Source organism: Canis aureus, chromosome X (assembly GCF_053574225.1).
Source record: "Canis aureus isolate CA01 chromosome X, VMU_Caureus_v.1.0, whole genome shotgun sequence".
NCBI classification, from domain to species: domain Eukaryota; kingdom Metazoa; phylum Chordata; class Mammalia; order Carnivora; family Canidae; genus Canis; species Canis aureus.
The window spans coordinates 13,894,076-13,911,074 of NC_135649.1; the positions used below are offsets into that span (position 1 = coordinate 13,894,076).

Sequence of the window (16,999 nt, forward strand, 5' to 3'; positions counted from 1 at the left end):
GCTCTAAATAATATGCTGATTTGGGGGCCAGGCTGTTTAGTCAAATGAGCCATATCTGTCTGTAATTCTTCTGTCACTCCATCTATTTTTCTATCCATCTACAGAATTCATCTCTGTAACACCCTTAGGTGTTGCTTATCCTTATCGAGGAAGCAAATCACAAATGTATACTAAGAGAATAAGATAAAGAGGTCCAAGAACCAGTGGCTAATCACCTTGAGGGGGAAGCCAATATATGAAGGTTTGCCCATTTTATGTACCTACAGCCGTGCATGTCACAGGGGTCTCTTGATTAGACTGCTGACTTTGGCATAGTTGAGCCTTCAGTTTACTTTCAAGGAGACTCATGCAAGTAATTTCAGTCCAGGGGAGCAGCAGTTGGGAATAAACTGAGATACTTAGAAAATGAGGAAGGAGACCAGTTTGGTAGGAGCAGAGCCTTCTTGCACAGGATTACTAGTAGAACATCTGGTTGGAATGGTTAACAGAGGTCAGGTTGTGTTAGAGAAACCCTGAAACCAAGCACAGTATGTGACTAAAGATAAAATCCTCTTGTCATTGTAGCCAAATTCTAGTTTTGGAGCATGCTCCACATGTGAAATACACAATAGATTTGAAAATGAATTTAATCACAGTCTGGATTAAAAGAAGCCAAAGTTCCCCAAGACTCTGACATGCATTAATCTTGAAATCTTCCTAGACTAACTCTCCCTGGCCCTAGTCACTAGTCAGCCTCTGCATTTCAGCAACCCTTATTCTTCCTTCCTACTTCGGTGTTTACTTAGCATTGTGCCACAGATGGATTTATATGCCCCCTTCGCTTATGTCCCACTCATGTTCTTTGGTCAACCTCATGAGATTATTATTATTTGTTTTAACTTCATGAGATTATATGTCAGGACAACTCCAGCTAAGAGGTAACATGGAGGACAAAGGAGCTAAGTGATTGAAGTGTACTCCAGCCTGCCTCTGCTTGCTGACAAATGACCTCCCATGGTGGCAAGTGGTGAAAGAGTGAAAGTTGTGTGGGGCCCCTGGGAGCCAGGGCTCATCTTTTTTGAGTTATAACCTGAGATTTCCCAGTCTCAGAAACATAGTTAGCTAGGGGTAATAAGAAAAAAGGATTTTCCTTAGGGAAATTACCACTTTATTTATCTATCTGTCTCTCTGTCTAATCTATCTGTGAGCATGACGGGGTGGGGGGGAAGGGGTGGAAGGAGAAAGAAAAGCAGACTCCCTGCTGAGTGCATGGAGCCCCACAAGGGGCTTAATCTCAGGACCCTGAGAATCATGACCTGAGCCAAAGGCAGATGTTTAACTGAGCCATGCAGGCACCCCCGGGAAAATTACCACTTAAGAAAAAAAAAAAATCTTACGTGGGTTCCATTATTTGTCCGTTCCAAAGCATTTAACCTTTTATTTATTTTTTATTTTTATTTTTTTGCTTTTTGCCTTTTGCCTTTTCTGCTAACAGAATGGTTGAAAACTTTGAAATATGCCACTTTTGTGTTTGAGTTGTTTTTCTACAAAAGATCCACTGTAGTCTCGGCATAGAAATAGCAAAAACTGAAGGGAGAAAATTTGCTAGGTTGTTTTTTGAATATTGATAAAAGGAGTTTCCTTATGGCTGTGCTACTCTTGAATGTTGGGCTTTAATCTTCTTATTTGAAGTTTCATTTGAACAAATAGGTTTCTTTCCCAGCCCATTGTACCAACAGCCATATCGACCTGAAAACTACTGAAAAACCGAAAACGAGTTCTGTTTTTTTCCTTGGAGTAGGATATCTGGATTTTGTGTTTCCTTCTCGGTAGTGTTCTTTAAGACTGGAAGTTATCCAAGAAATAGTGGTGCTGGTTACATGCTGTTGTTTTCGTATTTATTAGTAAACCCTTTATGCAAGCTTCATTACAAATTGTTGTTTTAAATACTATACAAATGATATCAGTTAATCCTTGAGGTGTTGTTTTTTAAGATGCAGTTTATTTTCATTTCCCAGAAGCACAGGGATAATCTTAATATTGTATAAATGTCCTTTGACGGCTTTAGCAGAGTCATTTTTGTGTGGGACTTTCTATATGTCAGTGATATTTCTCTCTGCTCTTCCTGCAGAGAAATCAATGCTGCAAAAAAATACCCTGCCCCAGTTTATGATTATTAAATGAGGTGGACTTGAAAGGAGAACTGTGCATGGCTGGCTGATTTCAATTGTGTTTGCCCTGGACCTACCCGCTCTTCCATAGTGCATACTAGCTAGATGATGGGCCCCCCCGAAAACCTTTTACAACTTGTCCTTGTACATTATGGCAGGTTATATTCATGGAAGTCAAAGTAATATAAATATAATCTGATTTTCTTCGCAGAAACAATATTACATTGAGGATTATATTCGTGGCCTGATGCCTGACTTTTTTTTTGTTTTTTAGCAGAAATGACCATAACCACCATTTCTAATCAACTGTTTAATCAACTGGAAATGATGAATCTGAATACTGCTCTGCATAAAATTTTCTGAAGTGTATATAAATCAGTTAACAAAGTATCACCATAACCAGTCGCATTAAATTATGTTTAATGAGCTCGTGTCAGTAGACTATACAAAGTTCTTGTTGTCACAATCATTGCCTTGTTTTTATTGAAACTAATCAAAAGGTTTACCAAAAAAACACACTTTCTGCAAAATCAAGGAATTCACAAAGGATTTCTTTGGCAGAATGTTGGAGGAGACTTTTGGGGAGACTTGGAATTATGGATTTTTGAAAAGCTGAATTGAGATTTTCTTTTTGCTTTGTTCATTGTAAATTCTCTGTAGCAGACATAGATTTTGGAGAAAAGGTGTAAGTGACAGCTGAGAGATCGGAAAGGTGATTACAAGTTAAGAAGGTAAAGGGGAGATGGAAGAATGTTGGATGTGGAGTAGGAACCCTGGAGCCGGGAGGGGCCTGGGGCTCATCTGGAATGGAAGGAAAGCCAGTGGGCTGTAACAGAGAAAATAAGCGGAGAAGCTTGGGGCAGGAAAAGGTTGGAGAAGCAGAGGAAGAGACCTGGCTCTGCAAGACCTTGCAGGTCAGAGTAAGGATTTTAGTTTTTGATTTTAAAATCAGTGGGAAACTATTAAAGCAGGACTTAGAGAAGCGATCTGAGCAGGCTTGTTGTGTGTGGTGATCATGTGGTGCTGGCTGGGGCAGCTGTCAGACCACTGCGCAGCCATCATTCCTGATACTTAGCTAATTTGTCTGAGTATTTGATTAATATCTGGTCTCCCCCACTACACTGCAAGCTCCCCAAAGGCAGAAATGGTGTCAGTTTTTTATTTACCACTTTATCTACAGTATCTTGCATAATAGGGACTTAGTAGATGCTGGTTGAATGAAGGCATCAACTGTATTAACAGTTTTGCCTTGGGACCTGCTGTGAAGCACAGGTGTTACTTTTGATTGTGGTGAAATTCACATAACATACAATTAATAATTTTAAAAACGATTCAGTGGCATTTAGTACATTCACATGTGAAACCACCAAATCTATCGTGTTCTGTAGCATTTTCATCATTATGACAACCATCAACTTGCTTTCTGTTTTTATGGATTTACCTATTCTGAATATTTTATATAAGTGGAATCATACAGTATGTGGCCTTTTGTGTCTGGCTTCTCTCAAGTAGCATAATGTTGTGTAGCATATATCAGTAATTCATTCCTTTTTATGCCTGAGTAATATTCCATTGTATGGCTATACCATACTTTGTTTATCCATTCATCTGACGATGGGTATTTGAGTGGTTTCCACCTTTTGACTATATTGTAAATAGTGCTGTTATGAACATCAATGCACAAGTTTTTATTTGAACACCTGTTTTCAGTTCTTTTGGGGCATGTATATAAGAGTAAAATTGCTGGCTCCTGATAATTCCTTGTTTAGCTTTTTCAGGAGCCGCCAAATTGTTTTCCACAGAGGCTGAACTATTTTATATTTCTTTCCATCAGCAATGTATATGCGAGTTGCAATATCTTCACATCCTCACCAGTACTTTTTATTTTCTGTGTCTTTTTAAAATTCTAGCCATTCCAAAAGAATGTTACCTGTAAAATACATGAATGAGGGGCACCTGGGTGGCTCAGTCGTTAAGCATCTGCCTTTGGCTTGGGTCCTGAACTCCGGGTCTTGGGATCACCCCCTACCCCCGTACTCAGCGGGAGTCTACTCTCTCCCTCTGCCCCCCTCCTCATGCTTTCTCTCAAATAAATAAATAAAATCTTAATTAAATGCATGAATGAACCTCCCCTTATTCACATTGAATATTTCATTCTTTGATACCTCATCACATTGTTGCTCAGTATTATGAAAAGTTTCAGTGAAGCTCAAAGGTGCATGCACACTGGACTGAAATGGGTTCTAAATCGTAAAATCAGGACACTTGGGTGGCTCCGCGGTTGAGCGTCTGCCTTAGGCTCAGGGTGTGATCCCAGAGTCCGGGATCGAGTCCTGCATCAGGCTCCCTGCATGGAGCCTGCTTCTCCCTCTGCCTGTCTCTGCCTCTCTGTCTCTCATGCATAAATAAATAAAATCTTAAAAGATTAAAAAATAAATCCATAAAATCAAAATCAATGTCCAACATCATTCTGGTACATTGCCTTCTAAGAAAAGCTTGCCAGTTTTAGGAGAACCCCACCTTTTCTTCTTACCATTTTTAGGATCGAATATGAGGTCTGAAAGACTAATCTTGACATCTAAAGAAATCTTTTTCTTCTGTAACTATGTGTTGCTTAAAACCTCTTCTATTGAAGATGTCTTTTGAGAATTGCATGGAGAATGATGAGGAAGCCCCATGCAATCTTAGAGCAGAATGTTCTCATCACAGGTAGTTTTCTTTTGGTTTGACACATTTATATTTCTACCCATTTCCTTGCTGTTTCCTTTTATTTCTCTCTCACTGTCTTTTTTTAAAGCTAACTATGCCCAGCATCCAGAGAAGAAATGTACCTGCTTGCCTTTGGTCTAGGGCAAATGACTGGGAACCAAACAGGTACAGAAGCAGGACATCTTAGAATACTCGAGTACACTGTAAGATTTTTCCTGCCCATCCACAGTCATCAGTCCACCATAATTAATTGGTTCTCAGTAATAATGCTAAAATATGCAGATGCACTTTAATTTCTAACCTTCGAGAATCATCTTTATTCTATTGGGTTCTGCCATTTAACTAATGCTGTGATTGTTTTCTCTTTGTGTTTAGGTTTTACATCATATCTGAGTTTCCAAAGTAGAATAAGAATAGACTTAGAAATGTATTAACACAGGGACACCTGGGTGGCTCAGTGGTTGAGCATCTGCCTTTGGTCCAGGGCGTGATCCTGGAGTCCCGGGATCAAGTCCCACATTGGGCTTCCTGCGTGTTGCCTGCTTCTCTCTCTGTTTATGTCTCTGCCTCTCTCTGTGTCTCTTATGAATAAATAAATAAAATCTTTTTAAAAAATGTATTAACACATTTGCATACACATATGGCTTTTATAACAATGTGAAGTAGAGTGAAATGCATTGCAATCAGGAGAATTGAGTCTTTGTGCACATTTAATTATCAAGTACTCGTCACGACTAATCTGCTGTGTTCCACTGAGCAACAATCACTTAATGCTACAACCACTGTGCTGTTTCATGATTTAGCTGAAAGCATTTTTCCTGTTCAGAGCTTGCCAGGTATTTTTAATGTTGGCTGTAAAATTCTTATAATTGTTCCAAATACCCCCTATGTGTGCTTTGGAAATTGCTCATTGCTATTTTCAATCATGTACTTGAACAGAATCTCAAACTACTGTTTGTCCTATTTGGTTAAAAACAAAAAAAAATGTTGGTCTGGGGGTGGTATGACCTTTGGTGTAAGAAGTGCTTGTTTTTTAGAAGTCATACATTCTGAATGTGTCTGCTCTCATAAAAATTCTTTTGAGTGGTTTTATATCTCTGCATGTGTTTCATTTTATAGTGAAAAAAAACCTTTGTACAAGTAAAATTTGTAATTCTAAGTGGTTCATTAATTTTTAAAATTGTTCTTATGGTGGTTAATCCTAACCTGTTTTAACTTGAGGTTGTTTGTACCCTGACTGCCAGGACAAAAAGTTCATTCTATTTTATCAGAATAAACGGTTTCCCTTGGGTAACAGGCACATTTGAGAACGCATTTATTTTTTTTTCGCATGTAAAGATTACTGTTAAGTAATTTGACACTGTGGGGGTTTAAATGGGCATCCATAAAGCCCCAAAAAGCTAATGTACCTTTTAGTGGACCAAAATTAGCACCCTTGGGGCACATGAGCCTTCCCTTGGTCTTTGTGACTTTTTGTTTCTTTTATTTTTTCCTCCTTTTCTATTTTGAAGCCTATGAATAAATTTAATCCTGAGTACATTATCTTCTCATATGTATCCGTTTGAAAATTACTTTCTCTTCAAACAGGTAATCTCTTTCCCAGTGTTTTTTTTTTTTAAGATTTTATTTCTTTATTCATGAGAGGCACAGAGAGAGAGGCAGAGAAGTAGGCTCCTCTCAGGGAGCCCAATGTGGGACTCGATCCCGGGACCAGGATCACACCCTGAGCCAAAGGCAGACGCTCAACTGCTGAGCCACCCAGGTGTCCTTCTTTCCTATCCTTGAACAGTTTTTTTGTTTGTTTGTTTTGGTCCGGGCTGAAACAGGTGGCAAATGATACAACATCCAAAACCACATTTCATGTTTTATTGCTGGAAATCTGGCCCCAATTCCCCTGTATCCTTTTAGGTTACTTAGTCCAGCTCTCCTTGAGTTACCCAGGAAGACATCAATTCTCAGAGTTCCCCAAGACGCACACAGACTAATCAGTAGAAGGCAATTAGAACCAAGATCTCCTGGTTTCTTGCCTCTCATAATTAAGCCTTAGAAGCAGAAGCACCCACTTGGGATCATGGCCAAACACTTAATTTTCTTTATCTATTTCTGGCATACGTGGAGAGAATTGTCACAAATTTAACAATTATCTCACCTCATACTCTTGAGTGCCTTCCCGATATTACTGATGGTGAAGAAGGAAGAACTATATTAGAATAGCTTTGCCCAGGGGAACCTGGATAGTGCGATTGGTTAAGCATCTGACTCTTAGTTTCAGCTCAAGTCATGATCTCAGGGTCCTGGGATCAAGCCCTATGTCGGGCTCCATGGTCTGCTCGGGGTCTGCTTGAGATTCTCTCCTTCTGCTCCTCCTCGTGTGAGCTCACTCTTACTCTGTCATAAATAAATAAATCTTTAAAAAAATGGCAATAGCATTGCACAAGAGGGAGGATTACAGGAGCAGCCTTTCCCCTTCTCTGAGGAACCTCATTATTTTCCCCTGTAATGCAGTTTGGAGAAACTTGGTGTGATATATTCTGATCTTCCCAGTCTGTCTTACAGTGTGGCATTCCTAGTTGCTACTACCTGAAGGCGTATTACAGTTTCACAAATCAGGGTGCCTGGGTTGTGCAGTCAGTTAAGTGTCTGATTCTTGATTTTTGCCCAGGTCGTGATCTCAAGGTTGTGAGATGGAGCCCTCTGTCAGGCTCCACGCCCAACTTTAAGATTCATTCATTCTTTCTCGCTCTCTCTCTCCCCCCCCACCCCTCCTCCTCCTAAAATTCTTTTTTTCACAAATCAATTTTTATTATACAGAAATAATAATACCCATAAATAATGAAGCCATAAATAAATATTTGATGTGGTCTTCAATATACTGAGAGTTTCTACATTATGCTTCAAACATACAGCTAATTTCTGATGAATCTTTTAAGCATGTCTTAGGAGTAATTACAGGTCACCTGTTAAATTTATAGGAGCACCCAATCTTTATAATGCACAGCAGCTTCGAATCCAAAGCTTCTGGGGGGAGAGAAGGGAGATACAGAGACGCATCAGTAGTTGTAGTACAGTCCCCAAGTGACCATGTGCTCTGCCACAAAGGAGAAATGGTTTGCTAATTTTATATCCATGATGTCAGATCAGCAGTTCCAAAGGACTGGTGGCTTATGTTATACACAACAGACTCCAGGGGACTCCTCACTTGTGGTCAGACAGGCCACCTGTCAACTTCCCTTGCCAACTGTAGTCCTTTTCATGCATACCAAGGAACAGTGTTTTCAGCCAAGCACTCTCTGTCAGTGGCCCATAATTCACCCTGCCCCTTTGTGTAGGGGTGACCTCAGAATGGCCTATGCCTCTTCTGTGGGGCGAGAAGCTTTCTTGCTCTAAATAATACATTTATACCTGAATTATGTTGAGGCCATTACCTAGTTCCGGGCTGCTGACCCAGTTCCTGGAATTTTAATATTCGCATAGTTGGTTAGTATCTGCAAGCTTCATCCTCTTCTCAAGTAAATAGCCTTTACAGTCCTTTAAAGTGATCTCTGGGTGTTTTGTTAATCCTACAGTAAGCAGTCTTTTAAGTTCTGTGACCTTCTTTTACTGTTAAGAAAGTGGAGGCTCACCTAAGCCATAGATACATTATAAGGTGTATAATATGAACATAGGTATCAACAGTACTTCCAAGGGTCATGTCTTTATTGCTTCTCCTGTTCCCTCCAAACCTTGCCCTAAAAGCCTTCTCTGAAAGGGAAGGTGCTGTTTTCAAGAACAGACTTCTTTTAAGTCATTGTTATTTGAGCCAGAAGTTGCCACAAGAACATGGTTGAATGGAAGGCTAGAAATAATTCACTGAAGAGGTGGCTACCTTTTGTGAGACTTGACTCACAACTCAGCGCCCCTCCTCCTCATTTTCTTGGTTACTCAACTCAGCCTTCCTCCACAATGGAATCTTGTTTTTTTACCTACCTCTTTTGTTAGGGATTTTAAAACAACAGGTATAGCCTGGGTGTGCTATTTAAACCAATTACATACATCCTGAACAATTTTTTTCTAGCTAGTTTGCTTTCTGTATGATATTTAACGATACTGGGGGAGGGGATCCATTCCTTGGTTTCACTCACTGAACATACTCCAGCATACATTTGAACTGTTAGACCTTTCTAGAAACTTATTATCACCTTTCTAATGATGTTATCGAAATGGGAGATAAAACCCCGTTTGGGACTTCAGACACTTCTTTTGCAATATATTTTTTTGCTCTGGCCGGAGTTGATCTCTTCATACATTGTAATGAAAATTATTTTCTGGTGACCTAGAAAGTGATATTTGGATGAGAATTTGCTCTTTTAGGTAGATATTGGTAAAGGCATCTTTCACCCTAATATCCAGTGGTTCTTTTCCTTGCCATTGTTAGGTATAACTGCTGCTAAGATAAAACTTCCTTACCTGTGAGATCTCTAAAAGGTGATAAAAAAAAAAAATCCTCTATCCCTAAGGGACTTCCCCACAAAACCCATCTGTTTAGGCTATATATATTTTTTTCTACACATTTTTGAAGCTTCAATGTACAGTAGTAGTCGCTCTTATGGTGGGGTGACTCAGTGTATCATAGCGAATGCCTAGATTGTATATCTTTCTCTTTATTTACTTGACTAGAACCCAAAGTTCAAATGAACTTTCTCAAATGTGTGATTTTCTTAGTTACATTTCTTGCCATGGTGTATCCATTGCAGGCATGGGTTAGAAAAGAACTTTACAAGATAAGAAAAATACCATGTGGTGCAAGAAACTAATATTCTAAAATGCTACTTTAAAATCAGAAGTCACAAAGGCAAATCAGGTGTTTGGAGAAGAGTAACAAAAAAGATGTCATATGGTGTCTTAACAGAGGCCAGGACACCAGAGTGCTGCTTCAAAATCTTAAGTAACAAACCAGTCTTCTAGTGCTTCTTTTGCCGCCTCCCTTGGAGATACAGAAACTTGCAAGCCACAGTTGGCTGACTTCCCAAATTCTGAGAAACTTTACAAGGATCACAGGGGTTGGTACAAGTTGCTTGATAATCTGCAGCATTTTCTCTGCGATTTAGCTGCCATTGTGTTAGCAAATTTTCACCTGTCGGTATGCAGCTGGTCCCATCTTTCCCTCCAGCCTCTGAGGTTTGTGATCTATTCTTTTATTCTGATCTTCTCTACCAGGTTGGGCTTTGAGGTCTTGGGGCCTTGTTGCTTCCTATTTGCATATGCATTTTTATCCATTTCCTGAGGGCTATGGTAAACGGATTATCAGTTGCCTCGCTGTTTTTATCCTCTACAAGTTATGTGCCTCTCTATATAGATTTTTCAAGTTTGTTAAGTGTTTGGAATGCAAAGTGGTGTGTAGCTATGGATAGTGAAAGTGAAAAGTAACATCTCAAACCTTATAGACCTGTATGCTCAGTTCATCTCTAGTTAAGTTTGTGTGCATATTGTCAGGCTCTAGGGTAAGAGAAATACTGTCCACAAGGAAGTGGAGTCGCTGAGCCTCCTCCAGAACTTTAAGAATCTCAGGTTACTTTCTAAAAATGGAAGAATCTCTGAATCATTAAGAAAATTCTTGTTAGAGTCTTAAATCGCTAAATGCTTAACAGCATTTTTGATCTATAATTATCACCTGTCCTAAAGACAGCTGTATTTCATCTTTAGAGCCACATTTCCATAGCCCTGAGGTATTTGGAGTAAAGTCATGTTGGGGATGGGGAACAGAATGAGAACACTTAGAATTGATAGTCCCTGGTGAAATTAAACTGCTCAGTGGATCACATTTAGATAATCAAAGTCTAACTCTTGAGCTTCCAAGCAAGGAATTTTTCTTACCTAAGTTCTAAGCATTGTATTGCTAATTTTGGTGTTTTTAAAAAGATTATTTATTTACTTGAGAGAGAGATCAAGAGAGAGCCAGCACGGGGGGGGGGGGGGGGGGGGTGGGGGGTGGGGGGGGTGCAGAAGGAGAAGGAGAACCAAGCTTCCTGCTGAGAAGGGAGCCCGACTTGGGGCTTGATCTCAGGACCCTGAGGTCATGACCAAGCCAAAGGCAGACACTTAACACACTGAGCCACCCAGGCACCTCTGATTTAGGTTTTTGGTTTTGTGGGGTTTAATATCCATTTCCTATAGCAGATTCTATTCAATTAAATGTGCTGCCATCAGGTAGTGCCTAATTAGAGACAATCTTTGTGTCTAGGGATGTACTTTGAATATTCAATTGTCTTTTGATCAGGTGTTTGAGAGTTTCGGTTAATATGACCATAATTAAGCTTTAAAGGCAAGACGACACAAAAATGTCTTGTCCTGGTCTTGCTTCACTACGCCTGGCAAAGGAGAGAGACAGCTTAATCACTTAAGAAGATGCCATAAAAGCAAAATCTGAAAAGTGCGATTTTAGGGCTCCTTTTAGAGTTATGACTATAATTGATAATTGACTATAATTGATAATTAAACATCAAGATTATTCTTGGCTTGTTATAATGGAGTGGGCTTGGAAATCTCAGCAATGCGACCACTGAATACATTGTAGCAATTTTAACCAAGAGGCTTAATACAGTGGAAATGTTCCTTGGCACTGTGGTGCCCTCTTCCCTGCAGCTCACCCCTCCAACCCTAGAACACAAATACTGAGTTTTAGGAGCATTTTAATAGATGCTTGAAATTTTGATGAAATGCTAGTTCATTCAGTTTTCAGTTCATTTGGCCTTTTAAAGACTGATTATGCTGTTCAAAAACTCTAGTGCTTCAGAAAAGAAAATAGCTTTGAGGCTGGGGTGCAGAGAACAGTTTTAAATCATTGCCAGGGTGGAGGGGGCACCTGGGTGGCTCAGTTGTTGAGTATCTGCCTTCTGCTCTGGTCGTGATCTCAGAGTCCTGGGATGGAGCCTTGCATTGGGCTCTCTGCTTGGCAGGGAGTCTGCTTCTCCCTCTGTGCACTGTTTCTCGCTCTCAAGTGAATATATAAAATCTTTTTAAAAATAAATCATTACCAGGTTTTCAGAATTTTAATAACTAGTTTTTGTTCATTTCTGAGGAAATATTTAATATTTGCTTTAGTAACTCACAAAGAGCAGTCTGATGACCAGTAACAATAATGCCGTGGGGCTCCTGGGTGGCTCAGTGGGTTGAGCATCCGACTCTTGATCTTGGCTTGGGTGTCAGTCTCAGGGTTGTGGGTTCAGGCCCCATGTTGGACTCCACATTGAGCATGGAACCTACTTTCAAAAATGTTTAAATATAAAAATAAGTAAAAACTATGCTGTAATTGCCAGGGATGACATCAGTAGTGATTTGCTGATAACCTGAGTGGCTTTGCATTACATCAGGGCTTGTAATTCTTATTATCTATGATATAAATAGTTGATAGTAGGTTAACCACATGCAAACTAAGTGTTGAAGGAGAATCTCATTTTGTGAGTAGCTTAAAGTGATTGGAGAGGGCATTATTCGAGGGCTATTTGTATTTGTATGCTTTGAAAAGCAAATTGTTTAAATTTTACTGACTCTTAAAATGTGGGATTATGGCTGGTATTCTAAAAGCTTGTAGGATCTTAGTTAACAGCAGTCACTTACTCAAAGCAAAAGATTGTATAGCAGTTTTCACAGGCATGGGCTGCAAAGTAGTATTGTCACCTGGGGAGCCTCCAGAAAAAATTACGTATTAAATAAAAGACCCAGTCATTGGTGTTGTGTTTAAAGCCAATGTGTGGCCAGAATTAGTAACAACTGATCTATAACTAAGTAATAAATTTTAAGTCTGCAAGCACCTGGAAAGGATGGGGACATGAGCTCTGTTTTAGATTCTATGCCAGCTTTTATGGTGATAGCCTTATATTGAGGTCTCTATTTTCTCTCAGTTCTTATTGAGTAACTGGTCTAGAGGTAATCAAACAAATTATACTTTCAACAGCTTTTTATGTGTTATGACCAGCAAAGGCATGTGATTTTAAGATGGTAGTAGTTGAATAACAGTGCCATTTTGCTGATTTTTATGGAGACATTATATTTTGGTATAAATTACTTAACCTTTTTTCCCCCTACAGTATTCAGTTTATACTATGGAAGTATAAATCAAGAGTACAAAGGGGTGGCTTTTATCTTGAGGGAAAACATTGAATTGCTTTCTCTGTTAACTCCTATATTATAAATATCCTTTTTAATATTTTTCCATACTTTTTATTCTAGTGTATGATGTGCTGTTAAAATAGAATCTGTGCCAGCATATGTCAGCTTTTTTAAAATGCCATTTCTGAGGACATTTGGATGGGAAGCAGTTCAACACAGGATGGACTCTTAATGAATTAAAATTCATTTTGAGGTGGCAGGAATCATACACTCCCACTCCAGACTACATCATGTGCCATCCAAAAGAGAAATGTTTTTATGATTCCTATTTGGAGTTTCTCTGCCCTGGCTAAGGTACCCACATTATTCACAATCACAGGAACCCAAAACCACTGTTTTAACACTCCACATTGGCAGCAAGTGGAAAAGTACAGTGAAATTTATGCATGAGTTCAGCGCTGCCATTTCTATGCAAACTAAACAATGTTATAAGTTAGAGCAAATTCCACCAGAAATTGCTGGTTCTTCAGATTTTAGGGTGAAGCAGGCATGGAAAAGTCCTCTATTTCACCACACTCCAGCCCCAGTCACAGGTAGCTGCAAATCCAAACTTGCCTGGGCTGAAGAGACTTTGTTCTTTTAAAAAAAAAAAAATCCTCAGGAGTGGACATTATACAACTCCTCTCAGACCCCTCTTTCATCATCTAACAGTGATCACTGCCAGGATCTCCTCCCCCACCCTCCCAAGCCTACACAGCAATTTCAATCCATTTTCTCCAACTTAAATAGGGATAGAAGTCACACAGGCCTTATTTGAAAGTGATCAGAGAAATAATGTATGGGGAAAGCTCTTAGTAAAACTGTAAAATGCCATTCAGATGTAGGGAATTGATAAAAATATTATGTGCCTGGAAAATTGTGTTATGCTTGTTCTTTCCTTTTGTTGTCTGGAATGCTATTACCTGCCAGAGAAGAAAGTTGAAGACCATTCAGAATTGGGGAACTACTAGTTCATTTTTGTTTTGAAGTTAATCAGTGGCCACTGTTAATCGAGGGGAACAATCTATATTAGCAGTGCAGAAAACATCCTCTTTCACTGACCCTCTACCTCTTTTCCTTTTCTCCTTCCTCCTTTTCCATTTGTAGAATGATCTGAGAACTGACATAAAAGGTAACTCTTCCTTATTTACTCTATAGCCTCTTCTTGGTTGTGTGAAAAACAAAACAATCATACAAATGTTGAGGGTTGTAAATTGCAGTATGTATATGTACATACATATGTATATACAGAATTGTCAAGTAATTTGACAATTTCTGTGATTCAAATCTATACATTATAAGGTTCAGGTCTGTTGTAGAGACTACAGTGAACACCATAACTTGGAACAGGTGGGGGTAAGGGTGAAGCAGAAGCAGAACAAGCTATACTTTATTTAGCAAGGTGTACTCAACTTTCTGTTTACATTTTGCAAAATGGATATTATGGAAAGTTTAGTGCTCTTATCAGTAAGGTATGTCAGATTTTGTATTAACAGTTGCAAACAAAGAAGTCAATCCCTGAATCAAAATGTATATAACTACCATTCTTTTTTTTTAAGATTTTATTTATTCATTTATTAGAAAGAGGATGCATGAGCATGGGGGAGGGGCAGAGGGAGAGAGAGAAGTACACTCCCTGCTGAGCAGGGTGCCCAGTGCAGGGCTAGATTTCACAACCCATGAGATCGTGACTTGAATGGAAGGCAGACAGATGGTTAACCGACTAAGCCACCTAGGCGCTCCTATAGCTGCCATTCTGATAAAAGTATTGTTTATTGGAACAATAACCAGGAACTGCTTGAAAATTTACCATGCAGTCTTAGCATGAGAAGGACCTTATACAGTCAGTTCTAATGCCCTGTCTTTTGGCAAGTGGGTAATCAGCTAAGCTGTCTAGCACAAATACTTTTTCCACATTGCCATGGATAGAGATCTGTTCATCCATGCCAGGGTAGAAATCTAGAAGTTACCCTTTTACCCCTTTATATCTATCTATACACTTATATAGATGTATATATTTTTTATGTATCTATACAGACACACATAACCCTTTTATTTATTTATATGTATAAATACATATATAAAATCTCCTAAATATCTCCTACTTGAATTTATCCCAATTACTTTTTTCTTTTAAAGATTTTATTTATTTATTTATTTTTTTTTTTTAATTTTTTTAAATTTATTTATGATAGTCACAGAGAGAGAAAGAGAGAGAGGCAGAGACATAGGCAGAGGGAGAAGCAGGCTCCATGCACCGGGAGCCTGATGTGGGATTTGATCCCGGGTCTCCAGGATCGCGCCCTGGGCCAAAGGCAGGCGCCAAACCACTGCGCCACCCAGGGATCCCCAGATTTTATTTATTTATTCACGATAGACAGAGAGAGAGAGAGAGAGAGAGAGAGAGAGAGAGAGGCAGAGACACAGGCAGAGGGAGAAGCAGGCTCCATGCAGGGAGCCCGACGTGGGACACGATCCTGGGCTGAAGGCGGCACTAAACCGCCGAGCCACCCAGGGATCCCCCCAATTACTTTTTGATTGATTCCATACAGAGTTTGAAAGCAGTACCCCAGTAAATAACTATTTAATAAGCTTTAATGAAAATCATGAGTCAAGAGGTCTTATGTATACTTTTGGTTGATTTTTACTTTTTTAAACTAAAAAATCATTTACCTTCTAATATCAATATAAGGTACAGGAATTCAAATTGAAATACATCCAAACAGACATTTGGAGAACTTTGCAGTCTCTAAGTAGTCTTGTTTAAAATTATTACTTCGGGGTCAGGATTATTACATCTTTGACTTTTAAATATGTCATCAAATGGAAGGAAAATCTTTGAGCCTACATACTTCAAAACTTTCTGGGTTAGGGAATTCTCTTTTTAAAAAAATAATAGAAATATGTGGATATTAGTTCCTATCTTTTTTTTTTTGAGTTAAATATATGGTTGTCTCAAACATGATAATACACTACCATCAAAGGAAACAATCCCAGAGGCACCTAGGTAGCTCAGTGGGTTATAAGAAAGTTTATTATCCCGAGGAGCTTGGGTGGCACAGTCGCAGTTGGCTAAGAGTCTGCCTTGGGCTCAGGTCATGATCCCGGGATCCTGGGATGGAGCCCCACCTCAGGTGCCCTGCTCAGTTGGGAGCCTGCTTCTCCCTCTCCCTCTGCTCCTCCCTCTGCTTGTGCTCTATTTCACTCTGTCAAATAAAATCTTTTTTTTAAAAGTGTATTACCCTGATTTAAGAAAACAAAGTAGAGGCGTGGCAGCTCAGCTGGAGAGCAGTGGGTCTCAGAGAGGAGTGGTTGCTGCTGGCAAGGACTGTGCAGCTTCCCAGATCTAAAGCAGCACCCAGTCCCAAGATCATTACGGCTCTACTCAGCTCACAGTTTCAGAATGGCTTCAGTTATTGCCTGCCTTTAGTGTACTTGCACTACTTAGTTACCTTGCAATTTGTCCATTCCTCTCAAAGAAAAAAAACAGAATAGCTTGATTAATCTTTTTTTTTTTTTTTTAAGATTTATTTGAGAGAGTGAGGGAGCACAGGATGGGAGGGGCAGAGGGAGAGGGAGGAACAGAAGTGGACTTGAGGCTGAGCGGGGAGCCTGTGGCAGGGCTCTATCTCTGGACCCTAACATCATGACCTGAGCCGAAACCCAAGAGTCTGGCGCTTAATGGCAGTGCCACCCAGTTGCCCCAAGCTTGATTAAACTTAAAATTCAAAAGGAAAATCACAAAGTGGTTTTGGGATTAATAAACATTAAAGAAATAAACATTGAAGATTTTTGTCTTGTTAAAGCTACTTATTGTAGGTGTTGGCATTCTAAGACTTTCCTGCATGTGATGGTTCACATAATAAACACAGTGAATTGGTAGGAGATATGTCAGTTCATTAATACTGAAGAAGAAATAAGTATAATAGTAATGAATTAGAATTCAGTTGTATGCTGTAAAATCTTGTAACATTTTTTTCATTCTTGGTATATAGAACTTTCAAATGGTTGTC

The 16,999-nt window shown here is 39.3% G+C and overlaps 1 protein-coding gene across 8 annotated transcripts in view; it reads left to right on the top strand.

Moving 5' to 3' along the window:
* ATP11C (ATPase phospholipid transporting 11C (ATP11C blood group)) overlaps positions 1 to 16,999 on the top strand; it is a 194,406-nt gene that overhangs the window by 79,810 nt on the left and 97,597 nt on the right. For 4 of the 8 annotated variants that reach the window (XR_013374938.1, XR_013374937.1, XM_077889008.1 and 1 more), the window contains exon 1: positions 9,901 to 10,016. The exons of 2 other annotated variants lie outside the window; for them this stretch is intronic. Coding sequence is in view for 4 of the 6 variants with exons in the window: in XM_077889008.1 (XP_077745134.1) it covers positions 9,981 to 10,016 (36 nt within the window). In the remaining 2 variants the exon portion in view is untranslated. Of the gene's footprint in view, positions 1 to 9,900; positions 10,017 to 16,999 lie in introns of those variants that run through there. 2 more of the 8 variants (XM_077889007.1, XM_077889002.1) reach the window with 2 other exon arrangements.